Source organism: Candida theae, assembly GCF_024610275.1.
Source record: "Candida theae strain CBS 12239 chromosome Unknown scaffold8, whole genome shotgun sequence".
NCBI lineage: Eukaryota > Fungi > Ascomycota > Pichiomycetes > Serinales > Debaryomycetaceae > Lodderomyces > Lodderomyces theae.
In genome coordinates, this window is record NW_026261448.1 from 49,745 (window position 1) to 77,616 (window position 27,872).

Here is a 27,872-nt window from a genome sequence, read left to right on the forward strand (position 1 = left end):
CTGCGCTACCATTGTTTATAAGACACGAATATTCTCTCCTTTGTTTTCTCCAATTGTATATTCCAAAAAAAACGATACGTGCTACTAGACTGAGATTCTCCCCCCCCCCCGCATACCTTCCAAACAATATCTCGTCTTAGTCATGGATTCATTCAATGGCGTACTCAAGAGGTTTGACAATAGTGAGGTGCTCACCTACCTTGTCAGTATGAGTAGAAAACTTTCCAAACCGCAAGACTTGGACGAGTCCAATTACAACACCTATCGTGATCAGTTGATCCAACTTATAGATGAACAAAGAAAGAGGCAACCACAACCAATAGCCAAAAAAAAGAAAGGCGAAACCACATCTGTTGCACCTGAAGCCAAAATTCAGTCCTCATTGAATGTATTCAAGTTGGTGTCAAGAAACTTGGTCATGGTTCTACGCATTCTTTCTTCAAAGATATATGATGTGGCGAACCAATTGTTGAACGATGTGCATTTGGACGAACAATCAAACTTGCGCCTGCTGTCCAAAGTGGCTATAATTATTCTTATTGACCTATTTGAGCATTTTCCAAGTCAATTAGGATCATTGAATAGCTTTTGCGTTGCTCAAATCTACAAAATTTTGAAAAAAGATCCAAATATCGATAGCGATTTGGTGTATTTGTTATACTCAGTTTCCAAAAATGCAACAAAGCAAGACATTGATGACAAATTGTGTTCCAAATTGATCAAAATTAGTACAAAGTCCATTTTGCAAGACCCGATCTCATTCGACATGGAGGATGAAAAATCGTCATCAACGGTGCTTTTGAAAAAGAATTACACTCAATGTATGAAGAATCTTTTGATATTGAGTATATCAAGTCATTACGAGTCCCTATTGGAAGCTTCGGCCAGCTCTAGTTCGGCTGGAGCGAAATTGAAACCAGAAACAATTATGACGCAGCAGTATCTGTTCCAAAAAAGCATTCTCACGACGCATGAAAAAATATTTGAGTATGCATTGTCTAGTCCACTCAAGGAGGTGCGTGTGGCAGGGATAGATTTATTGTCGAACCTTCTCATCAATTTCATTCCAACAGGAAATTTTAGTGCAATTGAGTATTTGATTCGATTTTACCCGTTACCCGACCCCAACACCTGGGATTCCAGCTTGTCAGCAGAGCTAGATGTAAATGGGGAACCTTTGGTGGAATCTAAGAAGGAGAGAAATTCCATTGTCAACCATGACAGCCCTTTTATACTAAAGAGTCTGTTGGAGCAGAACCTTCTACAATCAAGCATAGCAGCTACTATTATCTTCTATATTCAAATGGAGCAATTTCAAAATCCAGAATATTTGTCGTCCAATTTGACCAGCATTTTGCAAATGGTGCTTTTGAAATTTGATGATTCAAAGTTTGAAAATGAACGTGTAATTCATATCCATGATTCAAATTGGAACAAAACGTTGTCGAATTGGCATGTGATCCTCGACTATGTTGTTAAGGAAGCAGGCTCTGCTGCTGGCGATGTTCTCTCCAGTTACTTGTATTCAAGATTGAACATTAGTAGCAGTAAAGTTACCGACACCAACCAAGGAGAAGTGACCGAGCAGATATCTTTGAATAGAGACAGGAAACGCGAGTCTAGAATTTTCAGCTTCAAATCCACCAAATCTCTGAAAAGAAAAGCCACTGGATCCGATGTCAACATCTACACAAATCCATATCAAGCTTGCCTCGTTTTGTCGGTTATTGAAAATATCATTCCTTTAGGTGCAATCATAGAGTCTAGGGAAGAGAGAGACAGAGATGAAGAGAAAAAGGGCTTTGATGAGTTGGATGATGATTTCGAAATGTCGAGTCCCTCTGATTCACGAGGCTTGTCATTTTTGGAAAACACATTGTTCGCTTTGATTGCTAATAACAGCTCTTATACACGCACGTATGCAATAAAGACCTTGTTGACCCATGCGAGGCTCAACCCGGCCAGTATAAACCAGTTGATCTTGTTTGCATACAAATTTGTTGACCAAGAGCACAAAAACTCGGATAAAATATCGACAAAGGGCCCGCTCAATACTTGCAGCATATCTTCAGTGAGACTTCTCAGTTACTCTTTAGCCTTGCTGTCATTGATCAAACAAACAGATCCCACATTGTTACAAAATACAATTATTGTGAGAGTTTTGAGTTTTTGTACCCAGAATTTGAAGCATAGTGGTAAGTCCAGTATCAAAGATTCAAGCTGTTGGATAATATTGTCCTCATTGGTCACATTGTACAGCTTCTCCGAGTATGTTAAGTTGAATTCGTCCCAAATTTTGATTTTTTGGAAGAGCTTGCTCACGTCACAATTTCTCTCCGTCAATTCAAACGTGTCAGGAAATGATGAAATTAACGAGGTAATTTCTAATTTAAAAACAAGAGCTTTTGCTTTGGTATGTTTGCATAATTACTTGAAATCGGTAGATTTGACTCCCGAGTCATTTAAACAGATTCTGTTTTTGTTGACCAAATCGTACAACTACTTGTCTCATTTGGAAAGTACGATTGAGAATGTTAGTTCTGTGACTACGTTGAATGCAGCTGGCTTCAATGATTACAATTACAACCCAGATATTCTCAACAATATATTATACTCCAACTACTCATTCAATGGACAGTTGAGTCTGGAGAACATGGTTGTTAGCTTGGTGTTTTACAGTAAAAAGGTGATTTTGCAAAATTACAAGGAGATTGCGAATTCGCTCAAAAGTGACATCAATTCTAATCTCGTCATTTTTCTCATCAAGGTTTTCAGTGATCATCGAATTTTCTCGAGAAATTTTTCTTTGGATGGTGACAGATCCTCTTCAAAGAGCAAACTGAAATACGTTTCATTGCACACAGATCTGATTGACGATTCGATGTGCTATCTTAGTGAAGACTACAACTACAATTTTGGATTGACAAGCAAATGGCCATTGAGGGTCGCGCATTCGTCGATTATTTGGGAAAGTAACCTGCGTGAGCTTGTGCCCGCAAGCAGCAGCATCTTCACGTTGCACAAGGAAGGTCAAGCAACTTATTGGTTCCACTGTTTGGAAGAGATCGCTGTCTCCTCTTCAACACGGTTTCTCTCCTATGACCCTAATTGTTTACTAACTAGCGACGGCCCGATGAGAAACGATGCCTCACCGACATTGATGACTTCATTGGTTGATCTTGCTATAGACTTGTTTGAAACACTGTTTGCTCATTTGACTAGCAAAATTCAGTTTTCGTTATTGGAGCAAATTCGAAACTCACTCACGGCTAATCAAGTTGACGAATTGAGAGTAAGAGCAATAATGATAAATGTGTCGATTGCTATGAATGGGGTGGCTAAGAACATGTCGGAAAATGAGTTGATTTTAGAGAGTGGTGTTGCAGCGACTCTTATCGATGTGGTGAAAAAAGTCAAGCTTCGGAATGCCGAACTTATCACTATTAATGCTGAGACAGTGGGATTGATTTCACGTCTCATTGACAGGGATGAAGTGCATGGTGTCATAACAAACCTCATCAACGATGTGGTCACTGATCAAAATCCATTCCAAAGAGGGTTTTCAGTCCTTTCAATGGCCAATATATATTACAGAAGGAAGATTGGACTTAAAGAAGCTTACAATATCTTGGATCAATTGATGAGTGATCAAAATCCGGTTGTCTACTACTTTACTTTGCAAAGTCTAGTTAAGATTTTTGAAGCAAATTCAGACATGTCATCATTAACACCACAAATATTGGAGAGACTTTTACACAATTATTTGGATGATGGGTTTGGCTATAGTCTTGCTGATAAGGTGTCGGTAAATCTCAAAACAAAGTTTGGCTCAATTGGGCTTTTGGCAAAGTTGTTGCAGTTGGTGATTACGTCTTTGGGCCCCGAATTGCGCGAATGGCGACCTCAAAATAAGGAAATTTTGAGAAACCTCATAGTCGCTTTGAGCTATGGTATCGGGTTGGCAACGTTGGATGATTACATAAAAGTGTACCAACAGTTGATAGAGCTATTCAAGGAGTTGATCATATTTGACTCGAATCTCATCGAAGGAGAAATTGACGTTTTTACGAGATTGTTGAACTTGATAATCTCCAAGAACATAAAAATTGCTGTGGCTAATGTTTCTCCAACTTCTTTGAATGCTGAGTCTATTTTCCCCTTTACTACCAGTTTTGACTTATACGCATCAGCATACAGTTGTTACTATGAACTAGTCAAGATATTTGGTGTCGGGATAATATCACAAGAAACTGAGTACTTGTTTTGGGTGTCAATGAATATAGTCCCATGCCCTGAATTGGAGCGACTCCTTTTACTTTGGATGGAGTGCAGCTTGGACAAGAATTGGTTCAGTACTTTAAACAATTTACTTAAATCAAGTATGAAAAAATTGGTGGACCCATTTCTTGAATCAAACTACCAACAAAAACTTTTACCATTGAGTCAGCGACAAAAAAAACACAGTAAAGCAAATGTCGTTGATTTCAAAGATGAAGAGAACGAGGTCATTGTTGATGAGGATGAGGTTAAATTGGAAAAGAATGAGCCCATCACATTGCAATTTAGAGTGTTTATCTATGAGGCATTGAACCATTTGTTGCAGTTGGCTTACAAGAATCCGGTGTTGGTTGAACGATTAAAGAGCAAGATTGCAGAAATCGTGAAACTTTCATTTTTAGGTGCCGCGTCGCCAATACTTGATTTGAAATTGAAGGGGCTTGATTTGTTGAATTCTGCGTTGGAATTGTTTGGTGATCTTGAAGATCCGTTGTACCCGGCATCATCTATATTGGAGCAACAACAAGCTCAAATAATCAGTGCATTGGTTCCTTGCTTTACTCCGGGAAATGACTACAAGGTAATTTCCCATGCAATTGGTGTTTCCTCCAAGTTTATCAACTTGCCTCGAATAAAGTACTATTCAAAACAGCGAATTTTGAAGACATTGATACAACTATTGGAGGAGATCTCGTCTAACAAGTTTTTGAAGTTTGGGTTCTTGGAGGATATGTCGGAATTTGGAAAGAAAAGTATACAGTTGTCGATTTTGAATTGCTGGGCAGTGCTAAGAATCGAATCTTATGAGGATTCGGAACAAAATGAGGAGGAGTTTGAGCAAGTGTTGGAGAAATATTCCGAGCTATTGATATCCTTGTGGATATTGTCTTTGAGGGAGTATTCCATTGTCAAATACAGTGAATCTTCCAGTAGAGAACTTGAGATTTATGGCAATTATTGGATCAATTTGGTGACGGTCTTGAGTTTAGAAACGGAGACAAATTTTGCCTTGATCAATGACTCGCTTTCCGGAGATAGCGAAAATTTCTTTTTTATATTGTTCAGTCAGTGTATTGAGTCCTTGATCAAAAACAAAAATGTTGTACCTATCCTAAGGTCATTCAACAAGCTTATGGGTATAACCACTTTGGTCGATTTGACATTCAACGAGCATATATTTGGTGAGTTGATTGATGTTATTGATCGATACATGTTGGTTGAAGAGGATGCCGAAATTCAGTGCTTGTTCTTGGACTCGTTGGAAACTGCATTCAGTACATATATCTCCTCGCATCAGAAGGATTTAGAGAGCGGATTTGACAAATTGTTTGAATTGATTCGTGTCACGATGATACCTTTATTCAAAATATTGCCATTCCTCAAATCTGACTTTGACACCGTCTCAGACAATTATGAAGCTTTACTCAAAAATGCTGAAACAGCACTGAACCTATTGATTTTGAAAAAGACGTTTGAAAATTTGGTGAGAATGATATCTATGTTCCCCGATGTGGTAAAGAAGGATCTTTACTCGTGTCTTTTGTACATTTTTGCTAAAGTTTATGAAAGCAAAAAGGTGTTTTTGATATCGGTTATTCTCCCATATTTGAAGCAAGTTGTCATGGATTGCACAAAGTTAGGAACTGATTTAGTTAAGCCATTCTATGACATTATCTCGAGATTTTACTCAATTGATGCCGAAGTTAACTACACCGTCTTGACTTCAGTGATTCTTGTGACGTACGGTGGCATCCAGCTAAGTGCAGATGATTCTAGAAAGTTGAGCAGCGGGTTGCTCCAGCTTTTGCTAAATGAGAACACTGCTTCGTTGAGCTTGCAATGCATAAAGTCCCTCATGAAGGAAAAAGGTTCTCACGTTGACTTTGTTTTGAAAGATTTGGTGACTGATGTTGTTCATAATCTAACGGGAATGAACACCAGTATTGACATAAGTTCCAAATTATCATTTGAGATATTGATGTTGTACACTAAAGACGTCGTCCATGACAAAGAGAAGTTGACGGCAATTTACAGCCTTTTGATACCTGCATTAATTCAAAAGGGTGCCGAGAATAAGCTATACACTCGTGATAAGTTATTGCTTTTAATCAAGCAGGATTCTCTGGTATTCAAAGATGTTGTCAATAGGTACTTGACAGCTTCACAGAAGACTTTGGCTGAAGAGCTTATAAAGTTGAAAGGAGATACTCTGGCAGGGAATGAAACCGATCCTCAAATAGAGTTGAAAACGTTTGTGTAGAACTAATAAAGGAATAAGATTATGCCTGCTTTAAGTGGTAACGGAGATCGGTTGTTGACCATTCTGTAGCAGAACTCCAGAGCATCGATACTAATTTCTATTTGTTTAGTTTCACAAAAAAGATTAAGACGCGTCGTCGTCGTCTTCCCTTTTTCCACATTTTCGCTCTTTCTACCAACACACATTGATAAGCCCTACAATATACTGAGAGAAAACAGCATGATAGAGGAGGACATTGGAGGAAGCATCAATATTGAAAATTCGTTATTGTTTGCCGCATCTGATCCACCTTTGCGAGCAGATGAAATTGCAAATTCTAATCCAGTTCCTAAGCTGAAGAATACGTCAGAGCGATTGTATGATCAAGACTTCACGCCTCGAGAGTCGTATGATTCCATTGAACAGGTGGATTCCAACAACAAAGCTGCCAGGTTGTTTTCTGGTGAAATCGTTACTCTCGAACGAAGAATACGCCATCAAGAACACATCCGTCCCGAGGACAAGAATAAACATTACATAGATATGGACTCCCTTTTTGCAAAAATTGAACTCAAGAACAAAATCAAGGAAAACTCCACCAAACTAAATCTGAAAATGGAACGTGTCACTTCAAAATATATGCCCTTATGGACCGAAAAGTATAAACCACAAAACTTCCTACAATTGTGCCCTGCAGGGAATGAAAAGCAGTACCGATTAATTATGCGATGGCTTCAGAAATGGTCGCCCTTGGTTTTTGGTGAAAAGGTTAAAGAAACTGATGGAACTGACTCACTTGGCAGACCACTTCGTAAGATTTTACTCATACATGGGCCACCGGGAGTCGGCAAAACAGTGACTACTCACATCTTAGCTCGTCAAATGGGTTACAATATTCAAGAGCTAAATGCAATGAATAGTATGGACACTCTTCCACAAGGATCTGTGCAAAATTCTGCTGGGAACAACCCTTATTCAAATGCGTCGAATGCCTTGAAATTAAAGATTCAAAATACGTTGACATCCAACGCAGTGTCCAAAAATGGGAAACCTTTTTGTTTGCTAATAGACGAGTTGGATTCATTAGCCAACGTGAATGATGTTGTCAAGATTTTGCAAGACATTGTGAATGCTGATCAACGTGCATATGCAAAACAGAGACGCACAAGTGGGCTTGACAACAACGATCAAAAAAAACCACGAAAGGCGGATAGAATTTTGAACAGACCCATAATTTGTATTGCCAATGACATTTACTCGCGTCAACAAGGCAAGTTTGGACCGAACCCGCTAGAAAAAATGAGGGCGATCTCCGATGTCGTTACATTTCGAAAGCCTGCTATTACGCAAAGAGCCACCGGTGTAAAAGTCAGTGGAAGTGCCATGAAGTCCGTGAAGGATTTTTTGATGTCAGTCAGCGATAGAGAAAAGTTGGGATTGGATTACAAAGACATCGGTGAGATTTGCGAGGTATGTGATGGAGATTTGAGAGCATGTTTGAATCACATGCAGTTTTCCGGAAGACGCGTGGCACGTTATAATAGCACTAATAAAGTGTCTGCAGCAGACAAGCACATTTCTTGGTACGCAATGGTTGAGGATGTATTCAAGAGAGATTCCCGATTGAAAAAGGAGGAAAATTTTAATGTCCTTTTGCAAAAGTATATGGATGGTGATGGAAAATCTATAACTGGTAGTATTGACCTGTTTGACAAGTTCATAAATGGGGTATTCAATAGGTACCTAGATATTGTTCACTTGCAGGATGATATCTTAACTCGACCCAGCGAACTTAGTGATTGGCTTCATTACCACGATTTTTTCAACAATAATTTTAATGATGCAAATCAGTATAATGCGTTAATAGCATTGAAGAGCTGGTCGTTACTCAGTGATTTAAAAAACTACAGCGACGTCAATCCGTTGATCCCAAACGTCAAGAACTTGTCATTTGAGACGTTTGAGAAGTTGAAGGAGAACCGCCATAATGCAAGGACTGTGATTTCAAATGTCTCTCCTAGCACGCTTTTGGCTTTGGGGAGCACAAACGATGCTAATATGGCCTGCTGCTTTCTCCCTTGTCTTACAAGGCTTCTTACTCCTAGCCTATCTTCAAAAACCAAAAGCAACTTAAGCTCGGCGGAGATTGGAAAGCTCCAAAAAGTTGTAAAGTTGATTGAAACGTTCAAATTGACACTTGAAACAAAGAAGGATTATGAAACAGGTCAAACAGAGTTGAAGATTGGGCCAGACTGGGATTCAGTTTCCATCTTTGATGCTTTTGTTGCCGGAAGATCGAGCGTGATCGAGCACAAGCAGCTTCAACTTAAACGACAGACTTTGTTCCCATTGATCAGTGCAGAATTGGATAACTTAAGGGTTTCACCAGAAGCCAAAAAGCACAAACTTGACAGTGCTGAAGAGTTTGGATCAAAGAAAGCAAAACATGAGGACACAACGTTTAAGTCTCGGTACGACAGTGTCAAGTCTGCCGCCAAGCCCGACAGTGAGACAGCCAAAAGACAAGTGCCTAGAATCTGGGTCAATTTCAATGAAGGTTATTCGAATGCTGTTAGGAAAGAAGTTTGTTGGAAAGACATCTGGTTGCCATAATTAAGAAAAGGATGGACACTTGACAGCTACATCGATGAAGTTCAACAATTTCATATATAAAACACTGAATAACTATTTAATTACTGCATCTAAATACTTTTCGAATAACCTCACAGACGATTCGAGAGTCTCTGATTGAATAAAGAGGTTTTTAAATCGGACCCTATCATCTTGATGTCTTAATGTAGAGCTCTTGAACACGTCTTGCCCAAATGCTCTCCTTACCCTTAATGGTTTTCTCGGTTCATCTCTGTGTTCTGAAGGGAAACCCTGGTTTGGAATGGTTTGCGCTATGGAACCAGGATTAGCAAGTTCATTCAAATGGGCTTGACTAGTTTGCTCTAGTTTTGGCAAACTGATTGGACCAAAATCATACACAATATGATGATCCTTATTGAACACTTTTGGTAGCGTTTTAATTCGGCTAATACATGATTTGAGTATAGATTTCTTAACTTGAGAAGCTCCTGCATCTGAAGCTGACACTTTCAAGTGCAGAAAATCTGAGACCAAAGACTCGGCTGACGATACTGATAATCGCGGTGCAGGGGTATGTGGAGTTTGTGGAACATCATTCAGCTCGGTAAATGTTGAAGTATCAAAAGATTTTGTGTAAGTAGAGTTTAGTGAGCTATTGTGTACCGTAGTATAGGTGGCCCTTTTAATTGCACTCAATGGCAAGTCTTCTTCAAATTCAGATTCGTTTAATTTTCTCAACTTTACTCGATTCGTTGTATCACTTCGTGCACCATTCTCCAAGCTTTGAATCATATCAGTATTCCCTCGTGTAATTGTGTTTCCTGCTAGTAACCTGTTCCTTGCAACAACAAACGAAATCACGTCATCTTCATGCGTTTGTGCCTGTGTGTGCGACGAAAATACCTGACTTCCTCTGAATCCTTCACTCTTGTGGGTGTTTAAATTGACATTCTCCTGTATTAGTCGGTACCCTTTAAGGTCATACTTCTTATGAGCTCGAATTCCGGGTATGCGTGTATTCCTAGTTCCCAGTGCATCTGTCATCTTCGGTTTGTCACCGGTGAAGCGAAACTGTTTTCTCCAGAAAGAGCTTCCTCCATGGTTTCCCTCAATGATGTTGTCACTAGATGCTTCCGCTCTCGTCGCATGGGTTGCATTGGTGATATGGTCAGTAGTAACATCGACTGCACTGGAATCCTCCGCAACAAGTTGAGGGTGAGGGTCCATACGTGGTGTTGCAAAGCAAGAAAAGGATCTAAACTTGTCAGATTCGACCTCTTGAGAAACCAGTACATCTTGCCACTGGTTTAAACCATGTTCCATAGGAGTGTCAATTGTGCTATCCTTGCATTTACTCTCTAGATGGAAGTCTACGTCATTCAAGGGGTACCTTAAGCTTGGGTCATCAAAACTGAGACTGCTAATACCCTCAGGGTTCCTATTTTGATCACTCATTGCTGTGTCATTCTCCAAGCCCTGAAGTGGAAGGTCTAGTGTTGAGGTGTGTGGGTGTTGGTGTAGTGTGACCTCACTTGTTGTAGCTGTTGCTGCGCGTTTCATCGCTACGCGGGTGAATCCAGATTCCTCTGTGTCTGTCAGTGGTAATTTTTGCTCAATCTGTTGTCGCTTCCGAATGGAAAAGTAGTCAAACTCATCAGAGTCGGCACCATTCATCAATTCACATATATTCAACCTTGGGCTGATAATCATGCCTATCCTGTGCTTCGACTTATTGGGAGGAGTATTTTGATCCATTGTCACTCTTCATACGTGTTGAATGGGGGATAAGCTTAATCCATGTGAAAGAAGCAAGATATCCAGATTACCCACTGCAATCATGCTTGTATTTAATGTTGCTGACTGCAGACTGCATCCCACTCAATGTGTTAATTTAAATCTGTTTCAACTTTGCTTCAAGTGACGAGTGTGTGTGTGTGTGTGCGTGTGTGCGTGTGTGTGTCATAATCCATATTTTTGCTTTTCTTTCACTCTCTTTTGCATGATTTTGCATCCAGGTACATATATACCATTAAGCTTTGTAACACGCTGGATACAAATAGGTCCTGGTGTTCAAGGACTGTGTTCCCTAACAAATCACAAGAAGTCTCCCAAAACATAAACAGCGGATACAAAGCGTTGAAGTTATTTTTTTCTTCTTTTTTTCTTTTTTACCTCTGACCCAAGAAGGATGGTACCAGCTCGATCTGAAACAATGGGTGAGTTTGATTGAAATAAAAAGGCTGTTGGGTAACTCAACTTTGTATAAAGATGAATTGGTTCTGTGAGGGAAGCCACATGCTCTACTATTTTCCGAGGTGAGTAAGAAGTGAGAGGAAACACTTCTGGGGTGAATTCTGTCTCAATGTTGTGTGACCTTTGAAAGCTACCACGATAGGTGATTACTGAAAAGATTAGATGGATGGTATATCATCAATGAGAAGTGAACAACAACTGTACTAGAAAACATGTGTAGAATCAAATCGCAAGCAAGTAAAAGTTATCGCAAATGCATAAATTGCATTTGATCTTTGTGTAATTCCTTTCAATAGAGATGAGCTTTGCATTTGAATCGAAAAATTATCAACTGCACATTGAACACCATCAACTTGACAAACATCTTAGTGCAACCATGGCTAGCAAAGACAAAGGCAACGACAAAGCCAGCAGCAAGGAAAAATCTCTGAAGGAGATTAAACCAGTTACTGAGGACTCTAGATTCAAGTCCGTGCATAATGATCCTCGTTTCAGATTTCCAAATTTCAAAAATTTGAAGGTCAAAGTGGATGACAGATTCAACAAGAAAGAATTGAAAAAGTTGAGTGGCAGCAGTGCCAAGATTGACAAGTATGGAAGAAAGCTTGAGGAGAAAGACCAAAAACTCAGCAAGTACTACGAGTATGATGACGAAAGTAGTAGCAATGACGATGAAGATGAAGATGAAGATGAAGATGAAGAGGAAGAGGAAGAGGAAGAGGAAAACAAGAAAGAGGATGAGGATGAGGAAGAGGAAGACGTGGAAGCATTGAGTCGTAAGATCAGAGGTGAGGAGGAGGAGTTGGATAGGGCAAGGGGTGAAGGTCTTTTGACCTCTTCGTCCGATCTGTCTTCAGATGATTCATCGTCCGACAGTGAACTGGAATTAGATGATGTGCAGAGCGAATCTGACCTTGAGTTGGAAGAGAACGCACCTGGAGAGTCCGATCCTACTTCCTCCTTTGCGGTTGTAAATATGGACTGGGACAACTTAAGAGCAGAAGATTTGATGGCGACTTTCTTGTCATTTGTACCCAAGGGTGGGAACATAAAATCGGTGAAGATTTACCCTTCCGAATTCGGGAAAGAGAGAATGCAAAGAGAAGAGGTCGAGGGCCCTCCAAGAGAGTTGTTCAAGAAGAAGTCGAAAAGGAAAGAAGAGTCTGATTCAGAGTCCGACTTGGATTCGGATATTGACATCCAAGATGCCAAAGAGCTAGAAAGGGTTACACGAAAGTTGTACGAGCAAGACGATGGAAAGGAAGATTACGACAGTAAAGCTCTTCGTCGGTATCAACTACAGCGATTGAGATATTACTATGCCGTGGTCAAGTGTGATTCAGTTCAGACTGCTCGAAACATTTATGAAAATGTTGATGGCACTGAATACGAGTCTACGGCAAATGTTTTTGACTTGAGATATGTGCCGGAGGATATGGAATTTGATGACAATGACGTCAAAGATGAATGTTTTAAAGTGTCGCCAAATTATAAACCTGAGTCTAGATTCGTGACGGATGCATTGCAGCACTCCAAGGTAAAATTGACTTGGGATGAGACTCCAAAAGAGCGTCTCACATTATCGTCAAGACCACTTTCACAAAAGGAAATAGAAGCCAATGATTTCAAAGCGTATTTAGCAAGTGATTCAGATGAAGATGCACCCGGCAAGAATGGTGAAGATTTGGATTTGAAGTCAAAATATCAGAGCTTGTTGGGAAAGTCGTTTAAAAATGGATCGGAATCCGGTAACGAAAGCGACGATGTAGATATGGAAATAACTTTTGATCCAGGCTTGAAGGATGGAGCTGAGAAAGACACCAACGAAGATGTTTCTGAAGAAACAACTATTGAAGCTTATAAGAGGAAGGAGAAAGAGAGACGCCAGAAAAGACTCAATAAGCTCAAAGAGAGTAAAGCAAATGCTGATGAAGAGGAAGTGGCGAAGGTGGAACTTTCGAAGTCAAGTGCAAAAGACAAGAAGCAAAAGAGTAAGGACAGACTGCGTCGTGGCGATAAAGATCATGACGAAAGATCCGAGAAGGAGAAAGCTGCATTGGAGTTGGTACTTATGGATAACGAACAGAACAATGAACACTTCAACATGAAGGATGTGCTCAAGAATGAAAAGTCAAAGAGAAACAAGAAGTCTAGAAAGAAAAATATCGATCAAGAGATGACCCAAGACAATTTCGAAGCCAATTTGAATGATCCAAGGTTCGATGAAATTTTTGAAAGTCACGACTTTGCTATAGATCCAACTAGCAGCGAATTCAAAAAGACTGAAACCATGAAGAAGATCTTGAAAGAAAGGTCCAACCGGAACAAAAGTGGTGGAGCAAAAAAACAAAATGATACTGGAATCAAAAAGCGTAAACTCAAGGACGGTACTGATTATGAAGATGCAAAGTCAATTGTTAAGAAGTTGAAGAACAAAGTTAAATAGCCGTTGTGGTTAAATTCACTAAAACAGGGTGTGAGATATTTTCGAATTCGTATGCTTAGACTACTTTGTTGAGATTGTGGTTCACGTCACAAAGTAAGATTCAATTTATGCCAGCTTATCTGGAGAGTGGTATGAATTACTATCTTTCATTCGTATAGGTGAATCGGTAGAAATAACTTATATAAAATTGAGATCAACAAAGACTAAAAATACTAACAATAAAATCAATCTTGAGCACACCATCAAGATAATGTAAATGGCTCAGCCTCTCTGAGGAGAATTGGCAGGCGGTAACGGTAATGATTGAGACCCGCGCCATTGTCTCCAATGAAATGGGTTCAAAGATCTGTTAGACACATTTTCGTAATCTGACGTAGCAGCAGGAGGGAAATTGGAGTCAACACCGTTTCTTGGAGAATCTTCATCTAATGCTTCACCTTCCCTGACCTTCAGTTTTTTCAACCGCTCTCCAAAACGAGAAAAGAATTGCTCAACCTTTTTCACCTTACCCTTAGTTCCTTGATTACCACGACCACGCTTCGATTGTTTGTTCAGCGAGTCTGTTTGCCTCTGGTCTACGTAACTACCTACGTTCCTTTCCTTCTCTACATCCTTGCGCTTTCTTTTTGATTCATTTGAGCTTTCAGTACCTCCACTTTTTGGTGCAGAACCAGATGTGGCCAGGGAAGCTTCTGGATCTTTTAATATGAAATTTTTAAGCTCCTCGTGATCCTCGGTGTTTATTCCATAGTTCTCCTTCTTGTGTAATTCATAAAGGAGGCACCCTGCGGCATTAGTATTATGATTGTACTTGTGGCTTGCAAGACGAACCTTTTTCTCCTGCTTGTTAATACCCTTGTACTCTACCTTATAGATATCTTCTTCAGAGATAACAAATGCGACTTTTGTCGCAGTAACTGCCATGTTAGCAAGGACTTGCAAATATACGTTATCTCTTAGAGTTTCCTTGCCTGAGCCAAGCTTCATTTCTAATGTTAGTTGTGGTGCCATTTCTGAAATTTGTGCTACCTCCACTTCGGGGTTGTTGACGAGAATGAAATCTGGCCGCTTCAGGGCTGATTTACCACCTTCTCCTTCAATGTCTTTTAGCTCTTCTTGGTGTATTTGAAACCCCAGAAACACACATATTGGGACAAGAAACGTGACAGCAAAGCGACTTGCCCAAACAGATTCAACCCAAACACTGATTTCCCGAGTTGGGAGGCAAAAGGTGGGAATTTCGAAATTGTAAAATTGACCCACAGTGAACAGCATAAAAACCTGTCTATCCACATCAATTGATGAAGTATCGGTCATGTCGGGTTTAATGTTGTCGAATTTGTTATCATTCAATTTCTTTGAAGTTAAAATCCGCTTTCTGTCATCATGGCGACCAACTTCTACAACTCTCGCTGTAAAGTATAGTGCAAGTGAAATTGTCCACAAGTTTCCAAATGATTGAATGTAAGGAACAGATCCTTTCCAAGTGTAGTGACAGAAATCATCCATATGGTTGCACAAGCTTTTCACTGCGTCCCTGCAGTTGGCACTCAAAACATCAATATATGGAGCTTTTGCAAAATTCATAACATCAGCAATTTCATTTGCAATCTTGACAAGTACCGTTTTTTCTCTCTCATCTAACCTTGTAAATTTTGGTCCCAACGCATCCTCAAGCTTCGGTTTTATATCTGTCTCTAGTTGTAGAATGTTGTCAACTTTCATCTTGTACCTATCATGCAAAGTCTGCAAAGTGGTATTGCGGTTTTCGTTCTCTATCAAAGTTTGAGTCACCACATCCATTTTGAGTGATGTAAATAATATCTTGATCGCTTCGATTGGTGACATTTTGTTGTCAAGATCTGAATAAATATAATCTTGATACTGGTACCAGAACTTTGAAAAATCTGTTGTGAAAAACTTCACAAACTTTCTCAAAAATTTGTTCTTTCCCCCCCCAAAGTCATTTTAGGGAGTCAACAGGGGAATGAGACTCGTATAATAACACAGGTACAAATAAGACTTACTGTTAAGTCGGCAAATTTATGCGACAACTATCTTTTTGTGTCCACTTTGTTTTGTGTTGGTTGAAAGTTTAATTTCTTTCAATTTTTGTTGTTTTTTTTTTTTTTCTTGTTTGCTCGATACGAGTTGGCACAGTTAACTGCTAACGTACCTGTGTTCAAGCCATTTTGCTACAACGTTAAAAGTTCTAGCTCTCTGTTTGGGCACTAAAAAATACAGTTTGAATATCTAAATTATTGCAATGTTGGCACACATAAGCCGAAAAACATTTTCATTTTGGCTGTCTTACTAATTACATAAAGGAATTTTAGTCCCCTTTTTTTGCAACCTTTTTTTTTTTTTCATTCAATAAAACAAATTCTCACTTCTCGTCCATGAAAAATAGAAAATGAACAAACTAGAAAATATGAGGGGACATTTAAAAGACGCATCAAATTTGAGTCCACGATTTGTGCCAGAATTGTTTACGCGTACAGAACTGAGAAATGCTGAATACAACACCCAACCCGATTATACATCCATAAAGCTAAAATGCATTTGCTACAATGAATATACTTGCGATTTAAAATTACATCACAAACTATAGTTAAAGTTCAACAAGCCGAAGTTTGGTCCAAAGAATAGGCAGAGAATGGATTTCTAACCTATCAAAAAATAAAACTCGAACCAAATCTTTTTGGGGTCTATTCCATCTTACATCGCCAAACACAAACAGGCTATGGAATAATCCCAAAGCAAAACAATCCCCCCTTCTCAATCTAATGTTCACATCTTTTAATCCTTGGATCATTTGTAAAATCATACATGGCTTCCAACTCAGCTTCGGTATAACATCTTTTGAATTCTACTTCCATCACCTCTTTCGTTAACGCGTTAGTAACGCTCCGTTTGAAGTTTGATAGATCCTCATTGCCCAAATGATAAAAGTGGTAGCCAACGACTCCAAACGGAAGATTGGGACTGAGGACTTTAAAATTGTGAGTTAGCAATGCTGTAAAATTAATCTCCGGCTGGTACCACCAATTGATACTACTATTGGGATACTTTGCACACAAGTCACATACAGCTGCTGCATCACTTGCCAAAGAGCCATGGCTTGCCATGATAAGATATCTAAGCTTCCTATGTTCAAAACAACCCAAGTCCTGAAGTCCGCAGTTTGCGTACACTTCGCCTATAAATCGCAAACATAATTGCACCAACCTTGGAAACTCTTGACTCAAATCGCTACTTTTGAACACAGTGCTTGCATTCATGTCTCCATCTATTGCCAATTCTTGGAGAAAGCGAGTCTCAAAGACATCACTCAATCGAAAACGAGGGACACAATAATAACCATCTAGGGAATAACTCACCTCCAACACTTGAAGTCTCACAAAGCATCGGCACTCACTGACTGGTATGTTTTCATAGCTAACCATGCAGATCTTCAACTTAGTTAAGTTTTTAAACCGTTGAATATAATCAAATTGGTTTACCAAGTTCCTGCCAATGATTTTGATCTGGTTGATACCTTGTTGTAAGTCGAGGTCTATACTCTGCACCCAATACGCAACTATAAAAGTTGTCCCAGGAGATTCATTTCCAAAAGAATTTTGAGAATACCGAAAACACACTCGCTCAAATATCGGATCACTGTAGTAGTGAACCACGAACTCAACGTACCTAAGATTGGTGAAGTGTCTAAGAATACAAACAATCAATGTCATATGATAGTCGTATAGTTCCAAATGATAAATCTTCTGCGTCTTGTCCATTTTTGCCAAATACCTCTCAAACGTATCGGACGATATGATGGAATACTTTTGGCTCTTGAGGTTGTGGAAGCTCTTGGAGATGTGAAACGTTTGTTTTTGCTCATTCGATTCTGTCTCATCTTGTATTCTAGACCATGGTGAGTACACATATATGTTTCTGTATAATTTGGGCTTAGCAATGTAGTGAAACTTGGAATGCAATGGGGCAAGTGCTACGACATAGTGCTGATTGAGTTGATGGAATACTTCTTCCAATGCTTCACACGGTAGGCTTGTTAGGGATATCATTGATAGGACAATTCTGGAGCAATCAAATCCAAGAGAGTTTGTGTTTGTATATATATCCTGTGGTGGGGGGGAGACAGAGAGGGAAAAGGGGGTTCTCGTATTCTTTCCTCAATGTATTGAGATTTTGACATCTGGGTGCTTATCGGATTGCAAAATTGCATCTTGTTGCTTCAAAAAACATCTAAAGCCTTCGAAATGTGCACCTCTTGTACGCACTGCACTGCAATGATTGAGGGCTGAGGCATAAATCACTCTCCCTCGAGATTTATTTCCAAATGGACAATCCACAAGACATATGGTGTCACTTTGTAGTGTCCAGAGTGGATGTCGTTAAAGAAAAGGCTTAGAGATGATAAGGCTGAAATAAAGTCGTGACACGTAAACAAACCGAAAAGAGACAAAAGAAATAAAATAAAATAAAATAAAAATAAAAATAAAAATAAGATTTGGCGACAGAAAAGGAAAAGAAGAGAGAAAAGATTCCCACCAAATCAACAATCTCAAGACAACATCATAACATATTGAAGACTAAAGCCAACACTAGGTGCTAGTACATCAGACGCAACCTATAAAGTCAAAATAGATTCCCCTTACTACTAGCAAATTTAAAACCATGTCACAACTTTTGAATTTAGCAGTACGTATTTGCGCAAACAACTCCTGACTTTTCCTTTTGCCAGTTTCACCTTACTAACCTTTGCTGACCTTTGTAGAACTTTTCCAACCTTTCCGATAGATTCAGTGTTGAGAGAATCAAGTCAGATTTTGCATCTTTGCAATCGACAATTTCCAAATTGCGTCCACCACAAGAATTTTTCGACTTTAGACGTATTTCCAAACCAGCCAACTTTGGTGAAATACAACAACGTGTCGGTTACAATTTGGGCTATTTTTCCGCCAACTATTTAGCCATTGTTGCTTGTTTGAGCATCTATGCTCTTGTCACCAACTTGCTTTTATTGTTTGTTTTAGGGTTTGTTATATTTGGTGTTTGGGCCATCAATCGATTGGGCGGTGAGGATTTGGTGACACCGTTTGGTAGATTAAACACCTCCCAGTTGTATACTGGGTTGTTGATTGTTGCTGTTCCTTTGGGGTTCTTGGCTAGTCCGGTTTCGACTTTGATGTGGTTGATTGGACTGAGTATCGTTGGAGTTGGTGCACATGCCTCGTTGATGGAGAAGCCAATTGAGACTGTATTTGAAGACGAGGGAATTGTTTAAGAGGCAGAGAAAGGAGCAGGGATGATGTATTGCACGGAGCTAGGTGGTGTGTAAAGTGATGACTGATATTGTCTCACTGTGTATTGTATAGAGGGCAAAATGCAACGTAAACTACGTGAATAGAGCTTGAAACTACTGCGTGTGAGCAAAACTGAGAGGAAGTTCCATATCATGGCCCATTGTACCACGGAGACTTAACGTGACTAATGTCCGACACCAGGGCCACGCATCACTTCTATAATCGAAGTACCTTTGCTTTCATCTACGACATTTCTTTTTCTAATGCTAATAAACTTATATTAAATGCTTCAAAATCTACTACACATTATACACAATTCCAACATAGACAAAGCACAGCACAGCAAAATGATGTACCATACAATCAAAGAAACTCTATATCAGATTGTAGACAAAAAAAATATACCGCTCTCCGCTACAAACAACATATGAGCTAAGTATATTCAATGTATAACAGACTCCATTGCGATATAAATATAAAAATAAAGATGAACAAAAGGTTGGATTTGGAGTGGGGTGGTGGGTTGTATAATTTCTGGTTTGTATTGGTTCGATGTCTGATTCAAAAGGAACTTAGATACCCAACTTAGTTCTTCTCCAGTGTCTTCTCTTAGCATTGTATCTGATCTTGTTGTCGGTTCTCAATCTGATCCATTGTGGCAATGGTCTGTTTTGTTTTTGAGCCTTGGCCAATTTTTGCTTGGTTCTGAATGATTTTTGAGACTATGAAGACTAAGTTAGTATAATCTATTGCAAAATTAATACGCAACGATGAAAACCGACAAAGGTTTGCTAGCATTGGTTCAACAATACAAGCCGCCCCGGTAAATGAATCCGGCACAGAAGTATTCTCATATTCAATCTTGACCTTTGAGACACTCTTGTATAATCAAGTGTGGCGACTAACACATGTGGCAAAGCACGCTAATGGCATGGCTTTGTCATTCTTAATATCCCCTCAGTAACTCTATGGTGTATATGCTGGTACATACAGGCATCGTTGATGTTTTAACTCTAAAGTATCTGGATTCCAGAAGTGAAAATTTTTTGAACTAAGAGAGAAAAGAGAAATAAAAAAAAATTCTAGTTTTGGCTTTTCTCTCATTAACAGTGTAGCGGACGGTAGCGCAGATCGAGAGTAAAAAAAAAAAAATATTCATTATTCCTTTCCCCTCTATACACAGGAACAAAAAAACCGAATACACACGCACTTTCTCTCTCACGCAGAACGAAAGTGAAAAATTTGTGTGAAATTTTCAAATCTTTTCACAGAAGAGATACACAGTCGTTACTTCCTCCCCTACCCACAGTCTAATTCTTTTACAGTTACTTCGACAATGACCAGAACCTCAGTCTTAGCAGATGCTTTAAACGCCATCAACAACGCCGAAAAGACCGGTAAGAGACAAGTTCTCATCAGACCATCATCCAAGGTCATTATCAGATTTTTGACCGTTATGCAAAAACACGGATACATTGGTGAATTCGAATACATTGATGACCACAGATCAGGAAAGATTGTTGTCCAGTTGAACGGTAGATTGAACAAATGTGGTGTCATTTCCCCAAGATTCAATGTCAAGATTGGTGATATTGAAAGATGGACTGATAACTTGTTGCCAGCTAGACAATTCGGTTACGTTATTTTGACCACTTCTGCTGGTATCATGGACCATGAAGAAGCTAGAAGAAAGCACGTTTCTGGTAAAATCTTGGGTTTCGTTTATTAAGAGGAGATAGCGAGGAGATAGAGAGCTACTCAGCTCTTCAGCTGTGTGTGTACTATAGAATAGCAAATCAGAAACAGAAGAAAAACAGTAATTTAGCATCTCAACATAACCACAACTTGAATTGTCATGTAGGACAGCGTATCTGGCTCTTAATCTAGCCATGTTTGTCACTTTTTGCAACTGGTACCAACCCGAATATAACTGACGTGTGATATGAGTCCAGTCTAGGGCTATAACCGTTGCGATATTTTCTCACGTGATATCTATTATTCATTTTTTTTTGATTACGGTGCGCACCGAAACAATTCCTACCATCACTACACTCGCGAAAAAATTAAAACTGAAATTTTTGAGCAGCTTTGAAAGATCTATTAGACACATATAACCACAACAATCACCAACATGTCCACTGGTATGTTCTGAACACATATATGAAATTAGCGAGTTGATACCAAACGGAATGATCATTTAGGGAGAAAGAGATAGGATCGATGTGGAGAACTATTACACCATGATTGATTTTTACTAAACACAAGAGCGTCGATGTCAAGGAATAGGCACCACTGCTTCACAAGTCTACGTTACGGATACTGTACATGGATAAGACCTACTTGTATGATCAATCCAGATTCAGGAATACATACACATGCAATTAGTCACCCTCGATTCCACTGACATATCATTTCCGCGAAACACGTTTTTGGCCTCAGATGAGCTCAATACTAACATGACCCTATTTAGACCGTTCTCAAGTTTTTGGTGTTGCCAGAATTTTTGCTTCATTCAACGATACTTTCGTCCACGTCACCGATTTGTCCGGTAAGGAAACCATCTCCAGAGTTACCGGTGGTATGAAAGTCAAGGCTGACAGAGATGAATCATCCCCATACGCTGCTATGTTGGCTGCTCAAGATGTTGCTGCCAAGTGTAAGGAAGTTGGTATTACTGCCGTCCACATTAAATTGAGAGCTACTGGTGGTACCAAGACCAAGACCCCAGGTCCAGGTGGTCAATCTGCTTTGAGAGCTTTGGCTAGATCTGGTTTGAGAATTGGAAGAATCGAAGACGTTACTCCAGTTCCATCAGATTCTACTAGAAGAAAGGGTGGTAGAAGAGGTAGAAGATTATAATCGTGCTGCTTGTCCTTTTTTTTTATGTCACTCATGTCTTTACCAAACATCATCAAAACATCTCATTAATCCAGGTACTTTTTTACATTCGTTCATCCAAACCATCGTATCATAGCTTGACGAATAAGAGGTGCCGTAAATTCTTTTGTATTTTAAACAGAGAAAACCAGTTTCAATATATATATATATAAATCTAGTAACGTGGTGAGGTTTTCACTCTTGAGTGTAGAGCTTCAAAGAGCACCTCGTAGAGAACCTCATAGAGAACCTCGTAGAGGGGTTGTAGTTTAGGAACTCTTCGTGTGCTGGGGAGTTTTTTTTTTTGAAAACTTGAATTCAGATTCAAGTTTTGAGAAATTGCACTTTCGGATAGAAGCTCAATGTTGATGATAAGATGTTGCAGAAAAGCACTACGACATTCAACTACAAATAGATGGTCAGTGGTATTTATACGGCATAACTCGTTGACTGATCCGAAGAAGAGAGAAACAATCCATCTCGCAATCAACTTATTATTTCCAAATTTGGGTGATCCTCAATATATCCAACGATATAGAGCAGTAGACAAGCAAATAGTCAACGCAGTTAAAACTGAAAACAAAACCAAGGGAGATTATAATGTGGATATTCCTCAAGAGCAGACTAACCACGATGTAAGCAGTGCTAAAGACTTGGAAAGGTTGAAAACAATGATTATGAAATGCAAGAAAGATTGGGACTGCATCAAAGAGTCCTTTGTTACAACCTCCAAGTATCAGTTGATCGACACAAGCTTTACACATGGCGGTCACACGGCCGTTTATGAGTCGGAGAATGAGTTTTATAACGAAGTTTTGCAACTTGACAAGTTCAATCTGAATGTTGAGATTAGTCCATTAATATTTTGTCCAACTTCGTACAGCATTGACAAATGTGCAACAGCACTATCTGCGAGAAAATGTGAAACTGGTAAGCTTCTTGCTCATTTGAGAAATTTACAAAACGTTGGACGGATCGCTTTAGGAGTTTATTGGCGAAAACATCTAGGAAAGGAATTGGATTCGCAAGAGTTGAACTATACCATGCTTGTGGCTGCCTCCGGTATATACAATGCATTGGATATTCGGCTACGAAAGGTCATTAAACATTCAATACATACAGGTTTGCAGTACAGTTTGGTATTTTATCAATACTTGGGTTTATTGACTGTTCATAATGGAAAATTGTCACCTCATTTCATTCTCAGTATGGAAAAGCTTCTTGAGAAGAGTCGAAGAGAGGAATATGTTCAAACGTCAAGGGTAACCATTGCTGAAAAGATGGCTAATGTTGATGACACGATCTCAACTTTGCCCGAAAGTGGGAAACGCAACCTAAAGAAAATGTTTCAATTTGCTGAACACACATTGAAGTTGCTTGGTAAAAGGGTTGAGTTACTTGAAGGCCTCACTTCCAAGAAAACCGATTTGCTCCTTTCTGTCAAGAAACAGTTTCCTGAGCTTAACGATGATACAAACATGGCAAATTTGGGGTACCTAATTACGAAAGATTACAGAAAATATGCTTTAGAGTTCTTGGGGATTGAGGAACCCAGTCTTGGCTTTGGCACTAGACATCAATTGGTAAAGATTTTTGGAGCATCCAATTTCGAACTACCGGTAATTAGCAACGTCATTCCTCAAACGGCCTCGCCCTATCAAATTCGAGCGCCTATCATAAATCCCAATTTGACAAACAGAATTCTTCTTTTGAGCAGAAGGTTGTATTTTGGTACTTCGGAAAACGGAAAATTCATGGGACTGACTATTCAAAACTTTGAGCTATTTGGTCGTATATCGTATTCCTATTTCATCAAGTTGGCTCTTGAAAGAGTGCAATCGGCGACCTTGACTAACGACCAATTGTTTAAAATTCGTGAATTAGCCGAGAGTCTTTCATTTAAGGCGTATATTGTTGATTTGATGAAATTTTTCGATAATCAAAAACAAAGATTGACATATATGCTGAGTATCGAGCAAATTCGGTATGAAAATTTGATCTACATTGATCAATTTGATCTGATATTTGCCTGTTTATCCGAAAGACAGAAGGAGAAATGGTGTCACGATTTAATTGCCAAAATTGTTACAGTCTTGACACAAATGGATTGGCAATACGTTGACGAGTTTCTTTCAGAGGTAAAGGCACAATTATTGAAACGTCAAGAGTATTTGAGTTCAGTGCATTCTTCTCTGTCACGTCTCAAATCTAGTTCAATTTTGCGCAAGTTGGCTAGACTTCCAATGCCCGTCAAAAGTACGACCCTGTATTACAATTTGGGCATGGAATACTTGTCTTTTCTAAATGTTAAATTTCACATTTCTTGCCCATTGAAAGTCTATAGACGATGTCTCGACTTGTTTGAAGAAAACCTTCTACGGTCAATTGGGTTTGACAATGTGACGCGTCTAGGGAATACAATAAATGACACGAAGGACGACTCATTAGGCTTGAGTGTCATAAAGAAAACGACATCACAGAAGGAGACATTGGAAACTTCCTTTATGGGAGTTCAAGTGGACCGGAAACTAAGGTTTCGCATGGGAACACCTGGTGAACCATTTTGGAATTACAAATCGAGCCAATTGACTCCCCCCAGAATCGATTTTGACGCTACGATGAATAAGATTCTATTGGTCAATCGCAAAATTGCACCAGAGTTTCTCAAAAGGATTGGAGTAAATGACCCTGAGGTTACCGACACTTTGTTTAAATATGATGATCTTGGATTCCGATACTACCGATATATGATTCTTTACACTTTAACAAAGTCAAAATTGTCTTCCAAAATTCAGGACTCAGTTTTCAATATTTTCACTGACAAAGTGTTTAAAAGGAAGTTGAATACTGTCACGGGTGTACTGAATTCATTCTACGGTGATTTGAAAGCGAATCACATCTATCATGAACTAGTGGCCAAGCTTATAAACTCGGACTATCTTGATCTTTACTACCACCATCAGATTTTCAATCAATTCATTGCCATGCAATACATGAGCAACAAGAGCAAATTGAACAACTGGATCTGTGGGTTGATTGATCCATTGATTAAACTTTTGGAGGAGTGTGCCGATGACTATGACATGCAAGCTGTGTTGTTTCAGTTTGAACGTGCCTATCAAAAGTAGATAAGAAATGCGAGAGCGCTCATCAATTTTACATGTCTATGTGCAATTTGGCATTACTATGTGAAAACTGTGTTTGCTAGTATTAGGTAGGTGTTTTGTATTTGTCTAATTTTTTTTTTTTTTTGTAGTGTTTGAGTTCCTGTACATGCTATCTGCAAAGAATATCCCAATTAGGTTGCAAAGTCCAAAAGGTGATACAAAAGAAAGCAAAAGAGCAAAAGAGAAATAAAGAAAATTGCAAAAAATAAAAATAAAAATAAAAATAAAAATAAAAATTAAAAACGCCTACGACTCACAAATTTCCTTATCAGAAGTAATGCAACATACTACTAAATCTGAATATATTATCCATAGATGTAATAATCACAACAACAAAATCATATATAAATAATACGAATCATGTATCAGCACAGTCTTTGTAAATACCACATCACAACTGTCTTTTCCACTACTACTTCAAAATATGCTTGATCTATTAAGTTTCACATCATTTCTGATTTGCCTTTGTTTGGTATTGTACTTGGCCCAGAATCAAATCAGGGCCCTAAGTAAAGTCTTGTTTGCAAAAAAAGAAGTTGTATCTGACAAGGAGAGGAAACTATCATCCAGCAACCCCAAGCCATCCTCCTTGTACGGGAATTCCAATGGCACGATCCCTAAGCCTACACCATTGATGATCAACCCAGATGAAGTTAAAAACTATGATGACAGACCATGGAGACCATTCCGCTGGCCATATCACCAAACTATGTCCATTTTCAAGTTGGATATCAACCACTGGCTAGATATGGACAAGTATTATCAACATTATATTGATGAGAAGGAAAGGATTAGACTCAAGTACGGGGAAGAAAATTTTGGTATGCTACCTGAAGGCTATGATGCTTGTGTTGAACTAATGGAAACGGTTGTTGATCACATGGTTGAAAGGTATCCCTTATTATTCACCATTCTCAAGGACGGTGATTGGCAAACTGCTGGTAAGGTTCTCAAAAACGAGGTCACTGGTGAAGTTTTGGATATGACAAGACCATTGAAGGATGATCCATTAGTGTACGTGTCGAAGTTGGCAAAGGAAGATTTCTATGTTGTTTTAAAGAACCCTCAGGATGGACTACACTATATGGTTGCAGGAGCTGTTCCCTTCCCAGGAGGTTCGTTCTTTATCAAGGACAAGTTGGGCAATCACATCGACACCATTCATCGAGATGTACCTTATTATGAAAAAAGTTTGAAAAAATCGATGGAGAGATGGTTTGGTAGAATGAGGCCGGAAGACCCAGTTGAGAGAGCTAGTTGGTATATCACATGGGATGCAAAGTTAAAAGTCAGCAACATTTACCAAACGGAAAAGTTTTTCCCCAACATGGAGAAGGATCTTGAAGAGACTGATCCGCGTCAGTTTAACGTTCGTGTTGAGAGGCAAACTTTGCGCCGGTTACCCAAAACAGGAGCCATCATTTTCACCAATCATCCAATTTACTACTCAATTGAAGAAATGAAAGATGAACCAATGATTCCATCCATTTTGAAAAAGATCATACATGAGGGCCCAGAAGATATTTTAAAGTACAAGAATTTCGAGATGGTGAGAGACAAGTTGTCGCCTTATTTGGATGAATTGATCCAGAGACAAAAGGATTTGGGTCTCATTACTGATGAAACACCATTGAAAACGCAACCCAACTACCCTTTTGCCCACTGGGTCAAAGACAACATAAATGTTTCTGAAAATGAAGGTTGGAATAACCCTGGCACTGGTTATGATAAGAAACATATGAAGACTGAGGGGTTCGATGCGTCTAAATTGGCGGGTAATGAATAATGGGTTAGTGGTGATCGTGGATCTATATAGGGAAAAAAAAAAAAGAAAGAAAAAAAGAAACTATATAAATAATCTCTAAACGCATCGAACCAAAGAATTATTTCTTGTCTCTGTGTTTTTCAATTGTGAAAATTTCTTCCCGAATGTTAAAAGTGATTAGATAGCCCATCCACTATAAAAATACGTATTGATATCCGGAAAAAATCTGTCTCTTTATTCTTGGAAATTTCTGCGCACAAAAGTCAATGGACTGTTTTTGTGTCGGTTGCTTATTTCCGACTCAGCGTCCCACCCCAGCTCTTATTTGCCTCCCAAAAAGTAAAAAAAAAAAACAAAAAAACAAAAACAACAAAAAAAAAAAAATTGATTTTCCATCGATAAAGAATTTTTCTCTGTTATTTGCTTATGTCTCAAGTGGAGAAATTGTTGTAAAGACTCGGGGGGAAACCTCTGGAGCAGCAGTTTGTTGAGATGAAGAGTTGGTTGAAGAAATAATGAAAATGATTTTATCTTCCTCAGTTGTGTTGTGAAGTGGTTGATTCAAGCTTTCTATGGTAACCAAGGTTTCATTGACAACAACCATTTCATGACGTAAAAACTTACCTAAGCCGCCTTACTACATGTTTGAAACAAGTTTATGCTACTAGTGTTATTATTATTATTATTAATGCCTGCACTGGTGGACTTCAGAGGGAGTTCTGTTGCCAGCAGAGCCACAAGGATGTTTCATCCCTTGTGCGCAGGTCCATCAAAACAAAATATAAATTGGAATCAAATTTCCCAATTTCAAAGTCTTCGTTTATTAATAACAACTTTGACAATCAGGTTCATTTCTTAACTTATCTTAACATATATTATCGAATGGTGTATGTTTTATATCTTACTAACTATCATGGTATCTGATCTACTATTTTGTCTACTC

At 38.9% G+C, this 27,872-nt stretch overlaps 11 protein-coding genes across 11 annotated transcripts; 8 read left to right on the plus strand and 3 right to left on the minus strand. All coding sequences in view use genetic code 12, as the record gives it.

Moving 5' to 3' along the window:
• Window positions 1–142: 142 nt before the first annotated feature.
• Window positions 143–6,538, plus strand: KGF57_003592 (uncharacterized protein; the record flags this gene model as incomplete). The annotated part of the gene is made up of 1 exon (XM_051753027.1): window positions 143–6,538. One exon carries the CDS (start codon window positions 143–145, stop codon window positions 6,536–6,538), a length of 6,396 nt encoding a protein of 2,131 aa, XP_051607803.1.
• A 219-nt stretch (window positions 6,539–6,757) lies between these two features.
• On the plus strand, window positions 6,758–9,130 carry CTF18 (Ctf18p; the record flags this gene model as incomplete). Its single annotated transcript, XM_051753028.1, has 1 exon — window positions 6,758–9,130. The coding sequence occupies one exon, from the start codon at window positions 6,758–6,760 to the stop codon at window positions 9,128–9,130; it is 2,373 nt and encodes a 790-aa protein (XP_051607804.1).
• Window positions 9,131–9,202: 72 nt separating this feature from the next.
• Window positions 9,203–10,819, minus strand: KGF57_003594 (uncharacterized protein; the record flags this gene model as incomplete). The annotated part of the gene is made up of 1 exon (XM_051753029.1): window positions 9,203–10,819. The coding sequence occupies one exon, from the start codon at window positions 10,817–10,819 to the stop codon at window positions 9,203–9,205; it is 1,617 nt and encodes a 538-aa protein (XP_051607805.1).
• A 919-nt stretch (window positions 10,820–11,738) lies between these two features.
• On the plus strand, window positions 11,739–13,808 carry KGF57_003595 (pre-rRNA-processing protein ESF1; the record flags this gene model as incomplete). The annotated part of the gene is made up of 1 exon (XM_051753030.1): window positions 11,739–13,808. One exon carries the CDS (start codon window positions 11,739–11,741, stop codon window positions 13,806–13,808), a length of 2,070 nt encoding a protein of 689 aa, XP_051607806.1.
• Window positions 13,809–14,069: 261 nt separating this feature from the next.
• KGF57_003596 (uncharacterized protein) lies at window positions 14,070–15,656 on the minus strand (the record flags this gene model as incomplete). The annotated part of the gene is made up of 1 exon (XM_051753031.1): window positions 14,070–15,656. The coding sequence occupies one exon, from the start codon at window positions 15,654–15,656 to the stop codon at window positions 14,070–14,072; it is 1,587 nt and encodes a 528-aa protein (XP_051607807.1).
• Window positions 15,657–16,591: 935 nt separating this feature from the next.
• KGF57_003597 (uncharacterized protein) lies at window positions 16,592–17,878 on the minus strand (the record flags this gene model as incomplete). Its single annotated transcript, XM_051753032.1, has 1 exon — window positions 16,592–17,878. One exon carries the CDS (start codon window positions 17,876–17,878, stop codon window positions 16,592–16,594), a length of 1,287 nt encoding a protein of 428 aa, XP_051607808.1.
• A 613-nt stretch (window positions 17,879–18,491) lies between these two features.
• Window positions 18,492–19,101, plus strand: KGF57_003598 (uncharacterized protein; the record flags this gene model as incomplete). Its single annotated transcript, XM_051753035.1, has 2 exons — window positions 18,492–18,515; window positions 18,592–19,101. The coding sequence occupies 2 exons, from the start codon at window positions 18,492–18,494 to the stop codon at window positions 19,099–19,101; spliced, it is 534 nt and encodes a 177-aa protein (XP_051607809.1).
• A 1,355-nt stretch (window positions 19,102–20,456) lies between these two features.
• Window positions 20,457–20,849, plus strand: RPS22A (40S ribosomal protein uS8; the record flags this gene model as incomplete). Its single annotated transcript, XM_051753036.1, has 1 exon — window positions 20,457–20,849. One exon carries the CDS (start codon window positions 20,457–20,459, stop codon window positions 20,847–20,849), a length of 393 nt encoding a protein of 130 aa, XP_051607810.1.
• Window positions 20,850–21,251: 402 nt separating this feature from the next.
• RPS14B (40S ribosomal protein uS11) lies at window positions 21,252–21,979 on the plus strand (the record flags this gene model as incomplete). The annotated part of the gene is made up of 2 exons (XM_051753037.1): window positions 21,252–21,261; window positions 21,591–21,979. 2 exons carry the CDS (start codon window positions 21,252–21,254, stop codon window positions 21,977–21,979), a joined length of 399 nt encoding a protein of 132 aa, XP_051607811.1.
• Window positions 21,980–22,359: 380 nt separating this feature from the next.
• KGF57_003601 (uncharacterized protein) lies at window positions 22,360–25,125 on the plus strand (the record flags this gene model as incomplete). Its single annotated transcript, XM_051753038.1, has 1 exon — window positions 22,360–25,125. One exon carries the CDS (start codon window positions 22,360–22,362, stop codon window positions 25,123–25,125), a length of 2,766 nt encoding a protein of 921 aa, XP_051607812.1.
• Window positions 25,126–25,588: 463 nt separating this feature from the next.
• Window positions 25,589–26,950, plus strand: KGF57_003602 (uncharacterized protein; the record flags this gene model as incomplete). The annotated part of the gene is made up of 1 exon (XM_051753039.1): window positions 25,589–26,950. The coding sequence occupies one exon, from the start codon at window positions 25,589–25,591 to the stop codon at window positions 26,948–26,950; it is 1,362 nt and encodes a 453-aa protein (XP_051607813.1).
• Between the last annotated feature and the right edge of the window lie 922 nt (window positions 26,951–27,872).